Below are 16,250 nucleotides of genomic sequence, written 5' to 3'. Positions count from 1 at the left end.
TGTTCTTTTTCTGGCTTTGCCCTTCAAACTAATGACAATAAATTCTCTTACACATAGTCTAAATGAAGATACAGTAATCATTCAATACCACCATCATTTAAAGTTTGTTTACCCCCCCCCCCCCCAAATGATTGTTCTACACATAATTTTAAACAAATTCTAAATTAAGAACTATTTCCTTCAAGATACTTATAAATATTCAGAGCTATCTTTTTTATAAGAATTTATACATTCATCACAAATAATAAATTTAAGATGTTAATTTCTTTTTAGAATTAAAAAGAAATTAATCTTGAACAATGGTAGACAATTTACCACATTAACTTGAGAACAATGCAATTTCAAAAACGATGTTAACCTCCCCACCAATTTTCAATCTAAAAATCAGTAATATTTAATCCTATTGTTTTTCTTTTACACTCAGATGAGTAGAGAACTGTGTATTGTTTAAGAGTAAAATATGAGTTCCAGATCATATAGGTAATTGTACAACTATTTAACTGAAGAGTGATTCTCAAAAAAAAAAACAAAAACAAAAAAAAAAAAAACATTAAAACTTGATTTTTGGGAAGCCAATACTTCAAATATCACAAGTATATATAGAGTTCAAATGCTTACTAATGGTTTCAAAGATGATATATGATTTTTCCAGGTTGGATCGTCAAAATGTAATCCAAATGAATTCTGAAATGAGAAATAAATCAAATTAATTATAACTGAAAACATTAAACCAAGGAATTAAAAAAGGCAACCACAAAATTATAAAAGGAATTTTGTAAATTTTGAAGAAAAGAAATATTACAACTTCACCATAAGACTGCCAACAGACCTTGCTATATAGGATATTAGCAGTTATATATATATATATACACATACATGCACTTGTAAGCAGTATTTGCAATTCATGTGTAAAACAAAGAGGAAGTTGCTGGATAATTTGCTCATTATTCTTAAATTTGTATTGTTTGTGCGTGCCAGTGGCACATAAAAAGCACCATCCGATCGTGGCCGTTGCCAGCCTCGCCTGGCCTCCGTGGCGGTGGCACGTAAAAAGCACCCACTACACTCACGGAGTGGTTGGTGTTAGGAAAGGCATCCAGTCGTAGAAACACTGCCAGATCAGACTGGGTCTGGTACAGCCTTCTGGCTTCCCAGACCCCAGTTGAACCGTCCAACCCATGCAAGCATGGAAAGCGAACGCTAAATGATGATGAATTCTCAATCATTCAATCTACATAATTAGAAATATGTACAGTTCATATTTATAACTGACTTCATATTGTACCTAAGCAATAAAAATATTTCTGAAAATAAAAAAAATTCAACTTATATTTACCTTTGAATCATGAGTTAAATCCAAAACTTCAACATGACAGCTGGTTTTAGGAACTGAAAAAGAAATTAACCATTATCATCACCACCACCACCAGCAGTTTAACCCTTTAGCATTCAGATTATTCTGTCAAATGTAATGCTTTTTCATTCACAATGTTTTTTTTTTCTTTTAATTATCTCATAGCCTTGAAATTTTGATGACATGATTGTATATTTTTTAGAAGGCACTGAAAGGTAGGTGTGATAGGCTGGATCTGGCTGGTTAGAAAATAAAACAGGTAGAATATTTGAACTGGATATGGCTGGTTTAAATGCTAGAGGGCTAATGTTCAATTTTGTTATAGTTGGTATGTGTTAGCTGACCTTTTGGTGTCCTGAGTTATTTAATCATGTAAAAGAGGTTAACTGGTAAGGAAGACTATACTGTTTTGGCCACCCATAGTAGACAAGTGAAGACAAAGGGTTAAAGAAAGTGTTTAATTTCCCTGTGGATGCCCTGCATAGAGATGCTCACTTAATAGTTTGTGCTTAATAATTCTCAACTGCTCAATCTACATAATTAGAAATATGTACAATTCATATTTGTAAAGAGTTCAGGCACTCTAATAAATATTTTCAGCTTAACAGTGTTAAGTGCGATGTTTAATAACTTGAAATTCATCACTGGATGGGCACAAAAATAAAAAAAATTTTAAATCAATATCAGTGGAGTTGGATATGACCCGTCAGTTTGATCTGGATATTCAATACTCACAGAGAATAATGGATACAAAATTGTACAGTAGTAACAGCATCATAGTCATCATTGTTTTATGTCTGTTTTGATATACTGCCATGAGTAGGATAGGGCTATTTTTGCAGTGTCTTATACTTATTGTGCTATTTTATCATCAAATATGCATGACAACATCACCCATGAATCTTTGCTGTTGCATCAGTAATGCTTTTTAGCATGTTTTCATGTTCTGTATAACAGAAACCATTTTATAGCATGGACTGGGATTATAACGTAACGTAAAAAACCTAGCACAGTCTCCCTTTAGATCTATCTTTTGTTCCACTATATAAGAAAACATAGCCATCACATGGAAGGAGGTATAATTTGATAACATAACACGTTTCCTCTGATTTTAGGTGCCCATGTAGTCACAACCAAACACAGACACTATCTCATACTTGATGCAGCAGAACATCTAGGATGTAACAGATGGAGTGAGAAAGGATTGTATCAGCACTGGGATGGCATTCATTTCACCTGAGTAGAATGGAACAACATGAAATGAAGTGTCTTGTCTTACTCAAGGACACAATGTGCTATCTGGTCTAAGGATTTGAACCTATGACCTTATGACTGTGAGCCCAATACCTTAAACCACTAAGCTATAAAAAAAAATTACTTTGAAAGAATCCTACAAGAGTAATAAAAATTATGGAAGTGTCACTGACCATGAATTGGCTCTGTGGTATTTTCTTTATGAAAACATGTGCAGTCAGCTGTGCTGCCAGGGTCTGGTTGGTGTTGAGATCCTGTGAAGTCTTCAGAGTAAGAATATAAAGAATCATGGGGGCTGTTGTTCTCAGTTGATTGTTGAATATCAGAAAAGAAGAAGACTTTTTCAGCAGAAGGATTTGGCCAAGACAGAATACCTTTCTTGTCCACACAACATAGAGTCTGAAAATAAAGTAAAAGAGCTGAAAACAAATGTAACTATTTCACAAGCAGACATATAAAAAACAAACAAACAGTCAATATACATAAAAATATAACTGAAGAGTTATTTTATTTTTTTCTAAATAAACAGTAACCACAATTTTGTTCCCATTTCTTACACACAGAAAAAATTTGGTTTTCGTTTTATTTATTGACGACTACACCAAGCACTAACCTAAAGCTGTTTACAATAATAAATATTACAGAAGTTATAAAGAACCATTTCTTTCTTTGATAAGGTTTAGCCCTTTAGCATGTAAACTGGCCATATTAGGCCCAAATATTCTACCTGTTTTATATTCAAACCAAACAGATTCAGTCTCTCACACCTACCCTACACAAAGTCATCAATAAACAATCACATAACCAAAATCTTGAAACTACAAGATAATTCATGATTAATTCAAAACAATATTAATCAATAAGCATCACATTTGACAGAGTAATCTGTATGTTAACAGGTTAATTCTGTACAAAACACTGATAAATATGTTGATTCAAGTATGTTCTGGCTTGCTCTTAAAAAGAGCATTTCTATCAACAGCGTAAATGGTTCAAGTGTTTTTCTCATGTAATGCATGCTTATGCAATGAATGATATGCAAACAGATATGATGTGTACATATGTAATGGGAGTATACTAACTTATGCGAAGTATATGATATTTTAAGTATATACCAAATGCAAAATGTCTCATGAAGAATATACAACATGTACAATGAGTGATGCATGAAATGCAAGTTGGATGCAATAAGAGTGCAATGTGTGCATATACATGTGTCTGTGTAAGTATGGTAAGCGGACACAATGTGAGGAGTGTTTGTGTCCTAATGCTATGTGTGTGGTATCAGAGTTTGTTTTATACATGTGTAGTTTAGCTGTCTGCTTCACAACACATGGTTGTGGTTCAGGTGGTACTGTGTGGTACCTTGCGCAAGTATATTCTGTTGCAGCCCTAGGTTGAATAATGCATTGTGAGAGAATTTGGTAAAGAGAAACAATATAAAGCTTGTTACATAAATATGACAAGACTGGGCTACGGTAGAAGACACTTGCTCACTGTGTGGCACCTTGGGTAAGTGTTTTCTCCTATAGCTCTGGGCTGACCAAAGCCGTGTGAGTGAATTTGGAAGACGGAAACTGAAAGAAGCTCTCTGTGTCTGTATATATTTTTCCATTCTTCCCAAGTGTCAAACTAATACATTTGCTTGTTGTTCCCTTGCCTGTCTGTCTTTCATTTTCTGTACATTTGAACTATATATATATGTGTGTGTCTTTGTGTGCCGGTCTCATCTGTCATCTACAACAGGAAAACCTATGACAGAACATCAAAATACAATGAAAGCAGATGCAAAAACTGACCAAAGTAACAAGTCCAAATTCAACTATAAACAATCTGGTGGGCTTTTGCAGCAAAGCAACATACAATATTTTTGTATCTCAATGAGGCATGACTATGGTAAAAAGTTTGCTTCTTAGCCACATGATTCTGAGTTTAATCCCACCATGTGGCACCTTGGTTAAATGAAAGAAGCCCATCGTGTGAGTGTGTGTGTCTTTGTTTGCACCCCACCACCACTTGACAACTGGTGTTGGTGTGTTTACGTCACTGTAACTTAGCAGTTCGGCAAAAAATCTGAGAGACAAGGCTTAAAAAGAAAAATAAGTACTGGGGTAGATTAGTTTGACTAAAATTCCTCAAGATAGTGCCCAAGCATGGTCACAGTCAAATGACTAAAACAAGTATAAAAAAAAAAGACATCAGTCATCTTTCCCTGTTGACAGATTTTCTATATGAATGGTGGCTAGATTTACAAAGAGGAAAAAGAAACACCAGCAAAATAAACATTTTTTTCTAATAATACATGCGAAAATACAGTACTCACAGTAACACTCCCTAATATATGCATGAGGTTGATATTATAGGTAGCAACAGGTGAATTACCAGTTGCTATTACTCTCAACCAGTGTAGAACTCTCTTCAAAGGCAAATTAACTCGGGCTTCATCCTCTGATATGATACTGTCACTATCAAAACTCTCCTCAGAAACAGAAGGCTGTAAAAAAAAAAAAAAATTAGCATGTTGGAACAAGAACCAATAGAAGTAGTGTGGTCTTTATGGAACTTACAGCAAAGTCGACTGAATAAAATAATAAACCTTTCTACTATAGGCACAAAGCCTGAAATTTTTTTGGTGGGGAGAGGGCTAGTCGATTACATCGACCACAATATTCAACTGGTACTTAATTTATCAACCTTGAAAGGATGAAAGGCAAAGCCAGCCCTGGCAGAATTTGAACTTAGAACATAGCAACAGGAAAAATACTGCTAGGCATTTTGCCAGGCATGCTAACAATTCTGTCAACTCGCTGCCTTAAATAATAATAAAGGCAGTGGCTCTCATGACTTTTGATCTTAACTGATTGGAAGTGTTATCATGTACATGCTTTACCTTGTTATAAAAGATGGGCTACAGCAAATATTCTGCTCAATACCACAGATTTGCTTGTCAGCTGCTTCACCTTAACCAGTTGAGCATGTCCCTTAGTGGCTGACGATATGTGTATCTGATCATGAACAGAAGTAGTGAGGGAGCATCATAGCTATGTGTTGAAAGGAATTCTTTAGGATTTGAATAATTTACCTCTGGAAATATGGGTGTTTCATTCATCATCCTTAAACTTTATTCAGCGATCTTCTGAGCAGGATGGGCTACTTGACCTGAAGAAAATTCTAACTGGGCCCCACCTGCAAGGTCATGTGCTGTTTATGTTCATATGAGATCACTGTGACACACATATGTTTGTGATTAAGTGCCTGGTATGCCTTTATCAGATGGGTAGTCTTGATGAGTATATTGAGTTTTGTATATTTGTATCCCAGTGTCACTTTGATGGTATGTGCTGCTCTCTCACTCAATAATTATAATAAATTCTTACATAGAAATAAGGCCAGAAAATTTTAGGGGAGGCAAATTTGTCTATTACAGAAGCTTTCAGCACTTGACAGGTATGTATTTTATTGACTCCAGAAGAATGAATAATAAAGCTGACTTCAGTAGGATTTGAATTGAGAACATGAAGGATCAAATCTAAATAAGTCATTTTGTCTGTAAAATCCAGTTTTTGCTAACTATCATGATGATAGTAACAAAGGCACAAGACCACACTATTTTGTTAAAGGAACAATTTGTTAAATCAACTGGTGGTTTATCATCTCTCAGAAGGATAAAAAAAAGAAGCTTTTTAGCAAGAGCACAATCTCCACTGAGTATCTTAATGGTAATTGGTACAAAATTATAATCTCAATGAGAAGCATATTTTGCCTTTTAATTCAGCTTGTATTGTTGGTTTTCCAATGACATTACTGCTAAGAGAAGCAGAAATTACAGTTTGACAAGATTAAATGCCTTTCATTATAATAGGACTTATTTTTATGGTATTAATGATAACAATGGCAACAAGAAAGAAACTTCATGCAGAAACAAGTTTGTTGATCTAACAATGTATATGATGGCTGAAAGTGCAGATATCGCTGGAAAGAATCAATGAGTTTATGAAAAGGATTGTAGAAGAGCCTGAGAGATGTTTCAATTGTCATGAGTTAACATGAGATGGCTAAGACTAAAGTGATGCCAAGAATTTATAAACACTGCAAACTGTCCTGACCACAGTCAGAATTTTAGTTTTGTAAATAGTAACTAAAAAATTCATAAGTCATTCTAATATAGATGATAAATTAAAGTATTTATATAAAAAAAATATGGGGATAAGATCAAATGCAGCAGCTGCAATAATGATGATAGTGATTGCAACACTGGTAGTGGATGGCAGAAGAGAAATGGCAAGGGACAAAATCCTTTGTGTCCAAATCTGGACATGATCAACCTTACCTGTCATCTTGGAAGAAGAGCAGAAGGGAATTAATAAAACTTGGGTGGATTTTATTAACTCTACTCTTCTCCTTTTTGTGGATATATATTAATCTAAGAATTTTTTTTTATTATTGCATAAGAGTAATTATATTATGAAATGACTGACTGGGACTCTACTGGTCATGATAATGAGGGTTCCAGTTCATTTGATCAATGGAACAACCTACTCATGAAATTTATGTGCGGGTAGCTGAGCACTTCACAGACATGCATATCCTTAAAGTAGTTCTCAGGAAGATTCAGCGTCACACAGAACGTGACAAAACTGGCCCTTTGAAATACAGGTACAACTCATTTTTGCCAGCTAAGTGAACTGAAGCAATGTAAAATAAAAGGTCTTTTCACTCACCTTAATTTCTTTGGAGACTTCATAAGCAACAAACAACCTTGCTTGCCCATAAAAGTTAATTAGTTTCCAAAATAATGGAAATACCATGGGAACTAATGGAAGCACAGTGTGTACCTGGGAAAAGAAATATGAGAAAACATGAAAATGTTATTAATATGACTTAGGTGTTTATAGATGACACTGAAATATCATTAGTTATTTCATCCAAGTTCAAGCTCTCTTTCTCTAATCAGTAATAAATAAGTAATAAATATTGGGTTGTTATATAAACTCATCTGTTTCTTTCTAATCTTATTTCAATTAACACAAAAAGTATTTTCACCATAGTATAAAGGATTGTTTGTAGCACTATTCTTGCTCTACAACTTTTGCTTATCATTTTTGAAATTTGAATAAAATCTATCTCTTTTCAGATGTACGACAATGTAGTGCCAAGTAGAAAAAAAAAATGAGCATTTTAAACACCTGCTACTCTTTGCTTTTAATCAAGGCTGCCAAAGCTGCACAAGACATTTGTGCTGTGTAGAGAGAAAGAATTATTACTGAAAGAACTGCACAGAAATGGAAGGGAAATTTGATCTTACAGACTGTCTATGTTCTGGCCAACCTATTCAGTTCAATGAGAATTGATTTAAAGAGCTCATCTATGAGGATCTGCACCAATCCACTAGGGCTCAGCAGATGGGATGCTCTCATAATACTATTGCCTGTCACCTTCACTTGGTGGGTAAGGTCCAAAAAACTTGGTGCATGGGTGCCATACACCCTGAACAAAGAGACAAACTCTAGAGCTCCTCATCAACACTAGCTTGCTCACTTGACACTAATTTCTTTACTGCAATGTCACCAGCAATGAAAAAGTGTCTTTGCATTAGTATGAAGCAAAGAGAAGAATATTTGAGTCCTGCTAAGCAAGCAACACTTCGAACCAAGCCAGGGCTGCATCCATGCAAGTCTGTGTTTGGTGGGATGAAAAACAACCACATGGCTCACTAAAACTATCCAGCTGAAACAACTCAACCTGTGGCACAGCATGTCTCTTCAGAATGACAACATTTGCTCTCACATTGCTAATTAGAGCAAAAATGTTATTAAAAGCTTGAATAAGTCCTGTCACCCCTAACATATTCTGATATAGTGCCTTCCAATTATCGCCTTTATTGGTTGCTCCCCAATAGTCTGTGAGGTGCTTCATTCAACAATATGAAGCTGAAAACATGGCTTGATGAATTCTTTGTGTGATTTCCGCTGTCAAGTCATTGACATGTTACTGGAATGTAGGTAAAAGTAGTGAACAATGGAGACAAATATATTATTGACTGATATGTTAAAATTATTGATGAAACATAAGGATTATAGGTGCAAGAGTGGCTGTGTGTTAGGAAGCTTGCTTCCCAGCCACATGGCTCTGGATTCAGTCCCACTGTGTGGCACCGTGGGCAAGCTTCAGGCCGACCAAAGCCTTGTGAGTGGATTTGGTAGAGGGAAACTGAAAAAGCCCATTGTATGTGTGTATTTGTGTGCTTGTATTTGTCCCCCACCACAGTCACTTGACAACTGATGGTGGTGTGTTTACATCCCCCGTAACTTAGTGGTTCAGTAAAAGAGACCGATAGAATAAGTACTAGGCTTACAAAGAATAAGTTCTGAGGTCAATTTGTTCGACTAAAGGTGGTGCTCCAGCATGGCCAGAGTCAAATGACTGAAACAAATAAAAGAATAAGAGTATAAAAATAACTGGATGGGGGAGGGGCAAAAAACAAATGAATTTATCTGACATGAATTTATCTACAATAATATCATTGAATTCCAACTCACTGCTTGAGGTGTTAACCATCACTATGTTCACAAATCAAAGAAAGAAACATTGTTTCTTGTACAGGAGAGTGTATAGTTCTTGTTGACTAAAAAAAATCAATGATACTATTTGAATAACAGTTTCACATGATTTAGGATTTGATAACAACTGTAGGCACTTGTATAAGATGTTAAGAGTAAACAGTGTAAATCTAAGTGGCTATGAATAATAGCTTGTAATATATTAGGTTAAAAAAAAATGGCAGCAAGCTGACAGAATCATTAGCTCACCTGGTGAAAAGCTTAGAATGTGAAAATTGATGAAATATCATGAAGTTAAAATTCTGTTTAGGCTGACTTTGCCTTTCACCTTTTCAGATTTCATAAAATAAGTACCAGTTCAGTACTGGAGTTACAGTAATCGACTTAGCCCCTCCCCCGAAATTGCAAGCCTTGTGCTAAAACTTGAATTTGAAATACATTAGGCTAAAAACCTCTTGGACAGAATAAAAAATCCAAAGGCTACCCACAGGACTTGAACCATGCATTGTTTGTAACCATGACAAACATACTAACCAACTGCTTCAAAGTAACCTTTGGTCTCTCCCAGCCAAAGCCTTTTAAACCCAACATATTACAAGCTACTATTTACATCTGTATTTGCTTTGAGCTACATTGTTACAACATTTATTTTTAAAAAAAAAAAAACAGTATTTTGATATAACTTACAGGCAAAACTAAGAACATCTCTGTCCAGTGTCCCATAAATCCTTTGATGTAGATGTATCGAAACACATTGGCAATGAGAACTCCAAACTGAAATCAGAAAAAATTACCACATAAGGAAAGGTAGAAAAGAGGAGAGATATAGTTGGGTGGGTAGGAATTATCAAAGAAATAGAAACTAAACGTAAAACAAATTCAGAATGTCAGAAATGATATACCAAATAAAACATCAAATGAAATCTTTTCATTAGAATTCCAGCTATAAAATTGTATCCACCTGTAGTCTCTTAGAAATCAATATTCAGTATCATTTACTGAAACTTATCAGCTTCAGTAAATAGTGATTTAAATTTAGTTTTCCTGAAATTTAACCTTTGCTTCCAAACTTTGCTAAACATTAACCAAGCAGAACACATTTTTGTTTTTAAAACTTTTAGAAAACTATCAAAGAAGAGACTAGAGTTGAGAATTATGGACTCTTTGATAGAACATTTAAAAAATAAAAATTATTTATTAGTTACGTAAATAAATATTTGATGATTTCAACAAGTCCAGTATCTTAGTCAAGAAATTCTGATTGTATGGCTATGAGATACTTTGAGGTACTGTAAATCTCTCCAAAAGTATCTCTATATAAAAAATGCACACTGCAATTCTTTAAACAGCATGAAGTATTGTCAATATAAGTTTTAACCCTTTAGCACTTCACTAGCTATATCCAGCCTAAATATTCTACATGTTTTATTCAAACTGGTCAGATCTGTCCTCTCACAGCTATCCTACAATGTCACTCTAAAAATAGATAATCACATCACTGAAACCTCACTGCTACAAGATAATGCATGACCAATTCAAAACAATGCAAATAAGTATTATATTTGATGGAAAAACTGAATGCTAAAGGGTTAAAATAATAAAATAAAATATATTTAGTGCATTTGAGGAATTTTAAATGTTGTATAATGATGCTGCAGTACAATAAATCAAGCGAAACAATAAAAAGTAAACTTTACCAGAAGCACAGGAAGGACAGTCCTTTCCAAGATAACATTGTATATTCGGTACCGCATGGAATCAATGATGCTAGCAGGATGTCTTCTTGTTTTGTCTAACAAGATTCTGTCAGCAGAATAATTAGAATAAAAGAACTGTATTTGAACTCAGAATATAAAGAACCAGAAGAAATGCAACAAAGTATCTCATCTAGAACACTAATGATTCTGCCAGCTTGCCTTTTGTTGTTGTTTTTTTTATATAATATATGTTATAGCATAAATGATGAAAAAAGTCAATATAAAAAAAAATTCATTTTTTTTAGTAGTCTCAACATTAAATCAAGTTTGGCTAACTTCATTACAGAAAACTAATAAGTCTTCAAATGTAATCTTATTACAATTTCACCAATAAGATTGAATTCATCTGTAATCTTTTACATGTTATACATTCAGCATAATTCATTGAAACATCAACTCCAGTAAATTGTGACTAAAATATATACTCTGCTGTCCAAATATTTTAACTTTAACTTTTACTACATTGTGTCATTCAGGGTTGGTTCCAACAAAATATTATACAAAGAAGTCAACCATTATTCAAGCACCGACTTCAATTTTCATCTTCCCAGATGAAATCATTTTTACTTTTTGAGTCAAAATGACATTGGTTCCATTTTCACATTAGAAATCAAATTAAAGACCTAGAATTTACTTCAATTATTTCAATAAAGCTATTTTTTATTTTAAAATTTTCTAACTCAAATATTTACAAAAGGATATCAATTGTCTTTATTTTTCCCATTTATATTAAAGAAATAATAGGTGTGAATCAAAGATAATGTAGTTCTGATACATTATGTTATAAACATATATGAGATGATCACAGACTTTGAGCATAAGACAGTTCAATCAGGACTGACCAGAGGCTACACATCAAAAAACCAAATCTTTCTAGATCAAATGTAGTTAAAATATAGTAGCTAAGGACAGGCAGTAATCAAGGAGCACTTACTTCTGCTAATATGAGGCATACGTAAGGAGTGTAATACTATGGTAGTGAAACACAAAAATGAGCGCAGAAGATCAAATATGCTGGAGAGAAATATATATTTTTGGACCATATTTGACAATGGAGAGGACAGATCTGAAAACACTAAAATGATGCAAGATCAGATCAACTGGAGATTTGTTGTTTTGCAAACCCATCCAACATTAAAAAATGAGGTGTTAAGACAACGATGGATAGAAAACAAATCCGAAAAAAGGAAGATGAATATTACCTGAAGTTTTCAACAAAGGGTGTTTTTAGAACTGTGAATTTTTGGGGTTCCAGTGGTACACGGCCCTGAGGTAAGCCATACTGCTCCACAGGAGCTGCTTGATCAGGTGTATAACAATCTCCTTCAAAAAGAATTGCGCCTTCTTCACCACTATCATCAATCTAACAATAAAAAAGTACAAAATTCTTTCATTAGTTACTAGGTACATAAAAATGTAATCTACTGGTTTAATAGTTAACCTTTTGCCTGTCTTGTGAAACATACAATTCCCTGGTATCCATGCATTATATATGATGCACATTTCCCATTTTTTTTCAACCATCAGAGTAACTTTTGGACTTAGCTTTATATTTCTAAGAACATATGAAACAAAAGTTTAACTAAAAGTCTAAATTCAAGCATGGACATTTAGGACAACTTTATAAAAATGCTTTGAACAGGCAAAAGGTTAAATTACTTTTAACTTTATGATTGCAGTCATACATATTTTGTTATATACAAGTATACAGTTATGAAAAACTACCTGCATCAACTTGCTATATAAGCAGGTGGTAATTTTACCGTGTCCTTATTATTAGTGCAAGTTTTGAAGAATGCAGTTTGATTTTAACAGTTATTTTTTCAAAGCTATAATAGAAGTGACAAAGGAGCATATTTGGCATATTAATGCAAGATATGGGGATCAGACAATAAGCATAAGCCAGTGTCAATGGCGGTTCCAAAAATTTTGAGCCAGAAACTACAGCATAGAATCATTCAACTATTCATTGACACCTGTGTGCCATTGGAAAAGTCAGCAACTTCAGTCAGTGGGTTCCTCACAAACTTTCCAAATCTAATCGCATACAAGGAGTGAATGTGTGCTCTTCTTTGTTGTCACGTCTCATTATTCAGTCCTTTTGTAGACTGAATAGTGACAGGTGATGAGAAATGGGTTCTCTATAAATGACAAGCACCAAAGACTGAGTAGGCAAAGAAGAAACACTGGCACACCAGGTTAAAGAAGGTCTTCACCCATGTAAGGTGTAGTTATCTGTTTGGTGGGATATGAAAGGTTTAGCCCACTTTGAACTTTTAAACCCAAATCAAATGATAAAGGAGATCTACTGTGAGCAGCTTAAGTCAACACTAGAAGAAAAACAACTGCCTTTGGTTTCAAGATGAAAGGTGTTCTTCCATCAGGATAATGCTTGGCCACATACAGCGAGGATGACATTCTAAATACTGGAGTAGTTTGAATGGGAAATGATGCCCCTCCCACCATATTCGGCGGACATTGCCTCATCTGATTATCATTTATTCTGCAGTCTTCAAAATCATTTGGATGGAAAAAATATGAATTCTGTAGACAAGGTCAGAATAGTACTGGAGGAGTATCTTTCGTCATGGACAAATGAATTTTGGAAAAGGAACCTTGCCAGTCTACCAGATAGATGAAAGAGCATTGTAGAAAATGAAGGAGAGTATATTTTAGAGTAAAAAAGATTTTTGTTTAGCTTAATTTTGAAAAATAAAAGAAGTATTAAAAAAACCGCATTATTTATGGGATGATCCAATTTATATATATATATTTATTTAAAAAATTTCTTTGAGATATCCAAGTCTCATTTCATTTCTATTAATTTATTTCCATCTTGCCAACATTAAAACTGAAACAAGATACCAGCAATTAGTCCTACTATTTAAATGGAAAATACTTTAATAGTACAATCCCTTACTTTGAAAGTTATATCTATTTCATGCTTTTGTATCCCATGAAACTAACAGTGGTAAAAATCTAATTAAAAGGTAAATGTCATCTGTAATTCTATACCAACAAGTATACATTTACTTGCAATTATATCATCACAAATAAATACAACGAAGTCCATGTTTTAAGGAAAAGGCCTAATAAAACTGAAACATGTCTAAAGTTGTCTTCCATCTTTGCTAAAATAACAAAAAATATCATTAGTCATTGACTGATATGTTGTTTTTTACCCCCATCGCCACATTTATTACTAGTTACTAAATATTCAGTACAAAAGCTACTAAATCTTTGCTGATGAGAAAATGTATAATCTTGACATTTTGTTTGCTTTTAATGTACCATTTTGTATCCTGTTTCATAAACTAAATTAAATATCTCGCTGTCTAGACATTTGTTGATAAGTTTGTTTAGATGAATATATATGTGTGTGTGTGTGTGTGTACGGCTTAAAAGTGAAATATGATAAATCTTTGAAATTTATTCAAAACCTCTATAACAAGTAAAGATCAAGCCTAACTAACAAGGAAACAGTTACATTGCTGCTCAACTTTATAGAAACAGCAGCCAAACTTACTTCAAATCCTACCCAACTTTAAAAAGAAAAGTGACAGATACATTGGATAATGTAGTCCTCAGTCCTACATACTACATCTGGAGGGGTTAGAAGAAAGAATGATCAATGCTGGAATGGCTTTGATCATAAGAGTCTGTTCAATCAAGCTCTGACCTGGTGCTTAACAACAACAATATAAAGAACAAGAATATAAAATACATAAATCCTCTAGTATTCAAATTATTGTCAAATATAATATTTATTTATTCACATAGTTTTGAATTAGTCATGAATTAGTCATGCATTATCTCATAGCTGTGAGATATCTGTCATGTGACTCTTTAGGAATGATATTGTAGGATAGTTGAGAGAGGCTGGATCTGACTCATTTGAACATAAAGGAGATAGAATATTTAGGTCAGACATGGTTAGTTTGAATGCTAAAAGTGTTAAAAGAACAACTCAATAAAAGTGAAAATATATCTAACACAGAAAATAAATAAATTAGAAGCTAATGAGAAAAATTTCTTTGTTTTACCTTCAGCTCTTGGCACTGCACTGGAACAGTATGACCAGGTCTTAAAAGAATAACATCACCTTTGACCATCAGGATGATGGGTAAATCTACTAATACACCATCCCGGTATGTCCACTGTGTGGATATGCAGGGAGACTGGGGATTGTTCTTGTGTAAATAATCTTGAGAATCCCATATTCCATCCACTAAATTTTCTAAAAAAGAGAATTGAAGTCACAACAGAAATTATAACACAATTTTACATCAAAACATTCTCATACAAGTCTATATTTCTGAGATGAAAAATTTATTTTATGTAAACTGCTTATTTTAGCTGGGTTGGTGTCCTCATCTTGATTGTCATTTTCATTATGTTTTGGCTGTTGTACTCTCCAGCTTTTTTCAGGTGTCTTGTGTTGTAATTGGTTGTTGTATCAGAATTTCAAATCTAACCCTTTCTTTGATCCACCGGGTTACACTGTTCTCATTCCACTCTCTGCATTTCATGACATTTTTTTTTTTTTTTTCAGTTGAATTAAGTGAGTTATCTACTTAGCTATATTTGTAGTAGATTAAGACATTGGTAAATGCAGTGCAGTTGCCTAGAGGGTCTGAGTTCAATCCCAGGCAAGACACTAAGGTAATTCACTTAATTCAACTGAAGCAACATAAAAAAAAAAAAGACGCCATTACGTTTGAAACTGATAAGACAACTGAGTTCAATACAAGACACTTGAAGAAAGCTAGAATATACAACAGCTGAAATGTAGTGAAAGTAACAATGAAGATGAGGACACCAGTCTGACAAATATAAACAATATACACAATACTCTCTTATCTTCTATTTTTTATATTATCACAGATTTTTATTTTGATTTCACAGAACCAATCATTACCACTATGAAAATGTTAACAAAGGACTAATCTAGGCTTGAAATATGGATCAAACTTCCCTCAAATCACACAATCATTCTAGAAAAGGACACATAGGATAGTGTTGACCTGGGTAAACCACACCTGGTGAAAAGATATGATGGTCATAGCTGGGATGCCTTTGATCATAGATTTCACCTGGGATAAACAATTTTGGTCTTGGAATTGTTTCTACCAGGTGAAAGGCCAGAAAATTGAGAAGGAAGGTGATTAAATCAGCCCTACTAATTGTATTTTATTTGCAGAAAGATGAATGGTAAAGTTGACCTTGGTAGAATTTGAATTGAAAACGTAAAGTGTTGGAACAAATACTGCAAGGCAATTTTTCTGACACTCTACCAATTCAGCCAGTCTGCTACTTTCTAGGCTT

The 16,250-nt window shown here is 33.9% G+C and overlaps 1 protein-coding gene across 3 annotated transcripts in view; it reads right to left on the bottom strand.

Moving 5' to 3' along the window:
• Nucleotides 1-16,250, bottom strand: part of LOC115209188 (transmembrane protein 94) — a 92,232-nt gene that overhangs the window by 30,610 nt on the left and 45,372 nt on the right. For all 3 annotated transcript variants that reach the window (XM_029777433.1, XM_029777435.1, XM_029777434.1), the window contains exons 4-12: nucleotides 14,969-15,162; nucleotides 12,128-12,288; nucleotides 10,866-10,971; nucleotides 9,856-9,942; nucleotides 7,330-7,443; nucleotides 4,932-5,102; nucleotides 2,782-3,007; nucleotides 1,337-1,389; nucleotides 619-684 (exon numbers count right to left, since the gene is read on the bottom strand). In XM_029777433.1, coding sequence (XP_029633293.1) covers nucleotides 619-684; nucleotides 1,337-1,389; nucleotides 2,782-3,007; nucleotides 4,932-5,102; nucleotides 7,330-7,443; nucleotides 9,856-9,942; nucleotides 10,866-10,971; nucleotides 12,128-12,288; nucleotides 14,969-15,162 — 1,178 coding nt within the window. The remainder of the gene's footprint in view (nucleotides 1-618; nucleotides 685-1,336; nucleotides 1,390-2,781; nucleotides 3,008-4,931; nucleotides 5,103-7,329; nucleotides 7,444-9,855; nucleotides 9,943-10,865; nucleotides 10,972-12,127; nucleotides 12,289-14,968; nucleotides 15,163-16,250) is intronic.

This window comes from Octopus sinensis, linkage group LG3 (genome assembly GCF_006345805.1).
Source record: "Octopus sinensis linkage group LG3, ASM634580v1, whole genome shotgun sequence".
Taxonomy (NCBI): domain Eukaryota; kingdom Metazoa; phylum Mollusca; class Cephalopoda; order Octopoda; family Octopodidae; genus Octopus; species Octopus sinensis.
This window is presented reverse-complemented; position numbering and strand designations above follow the sequence as displayed.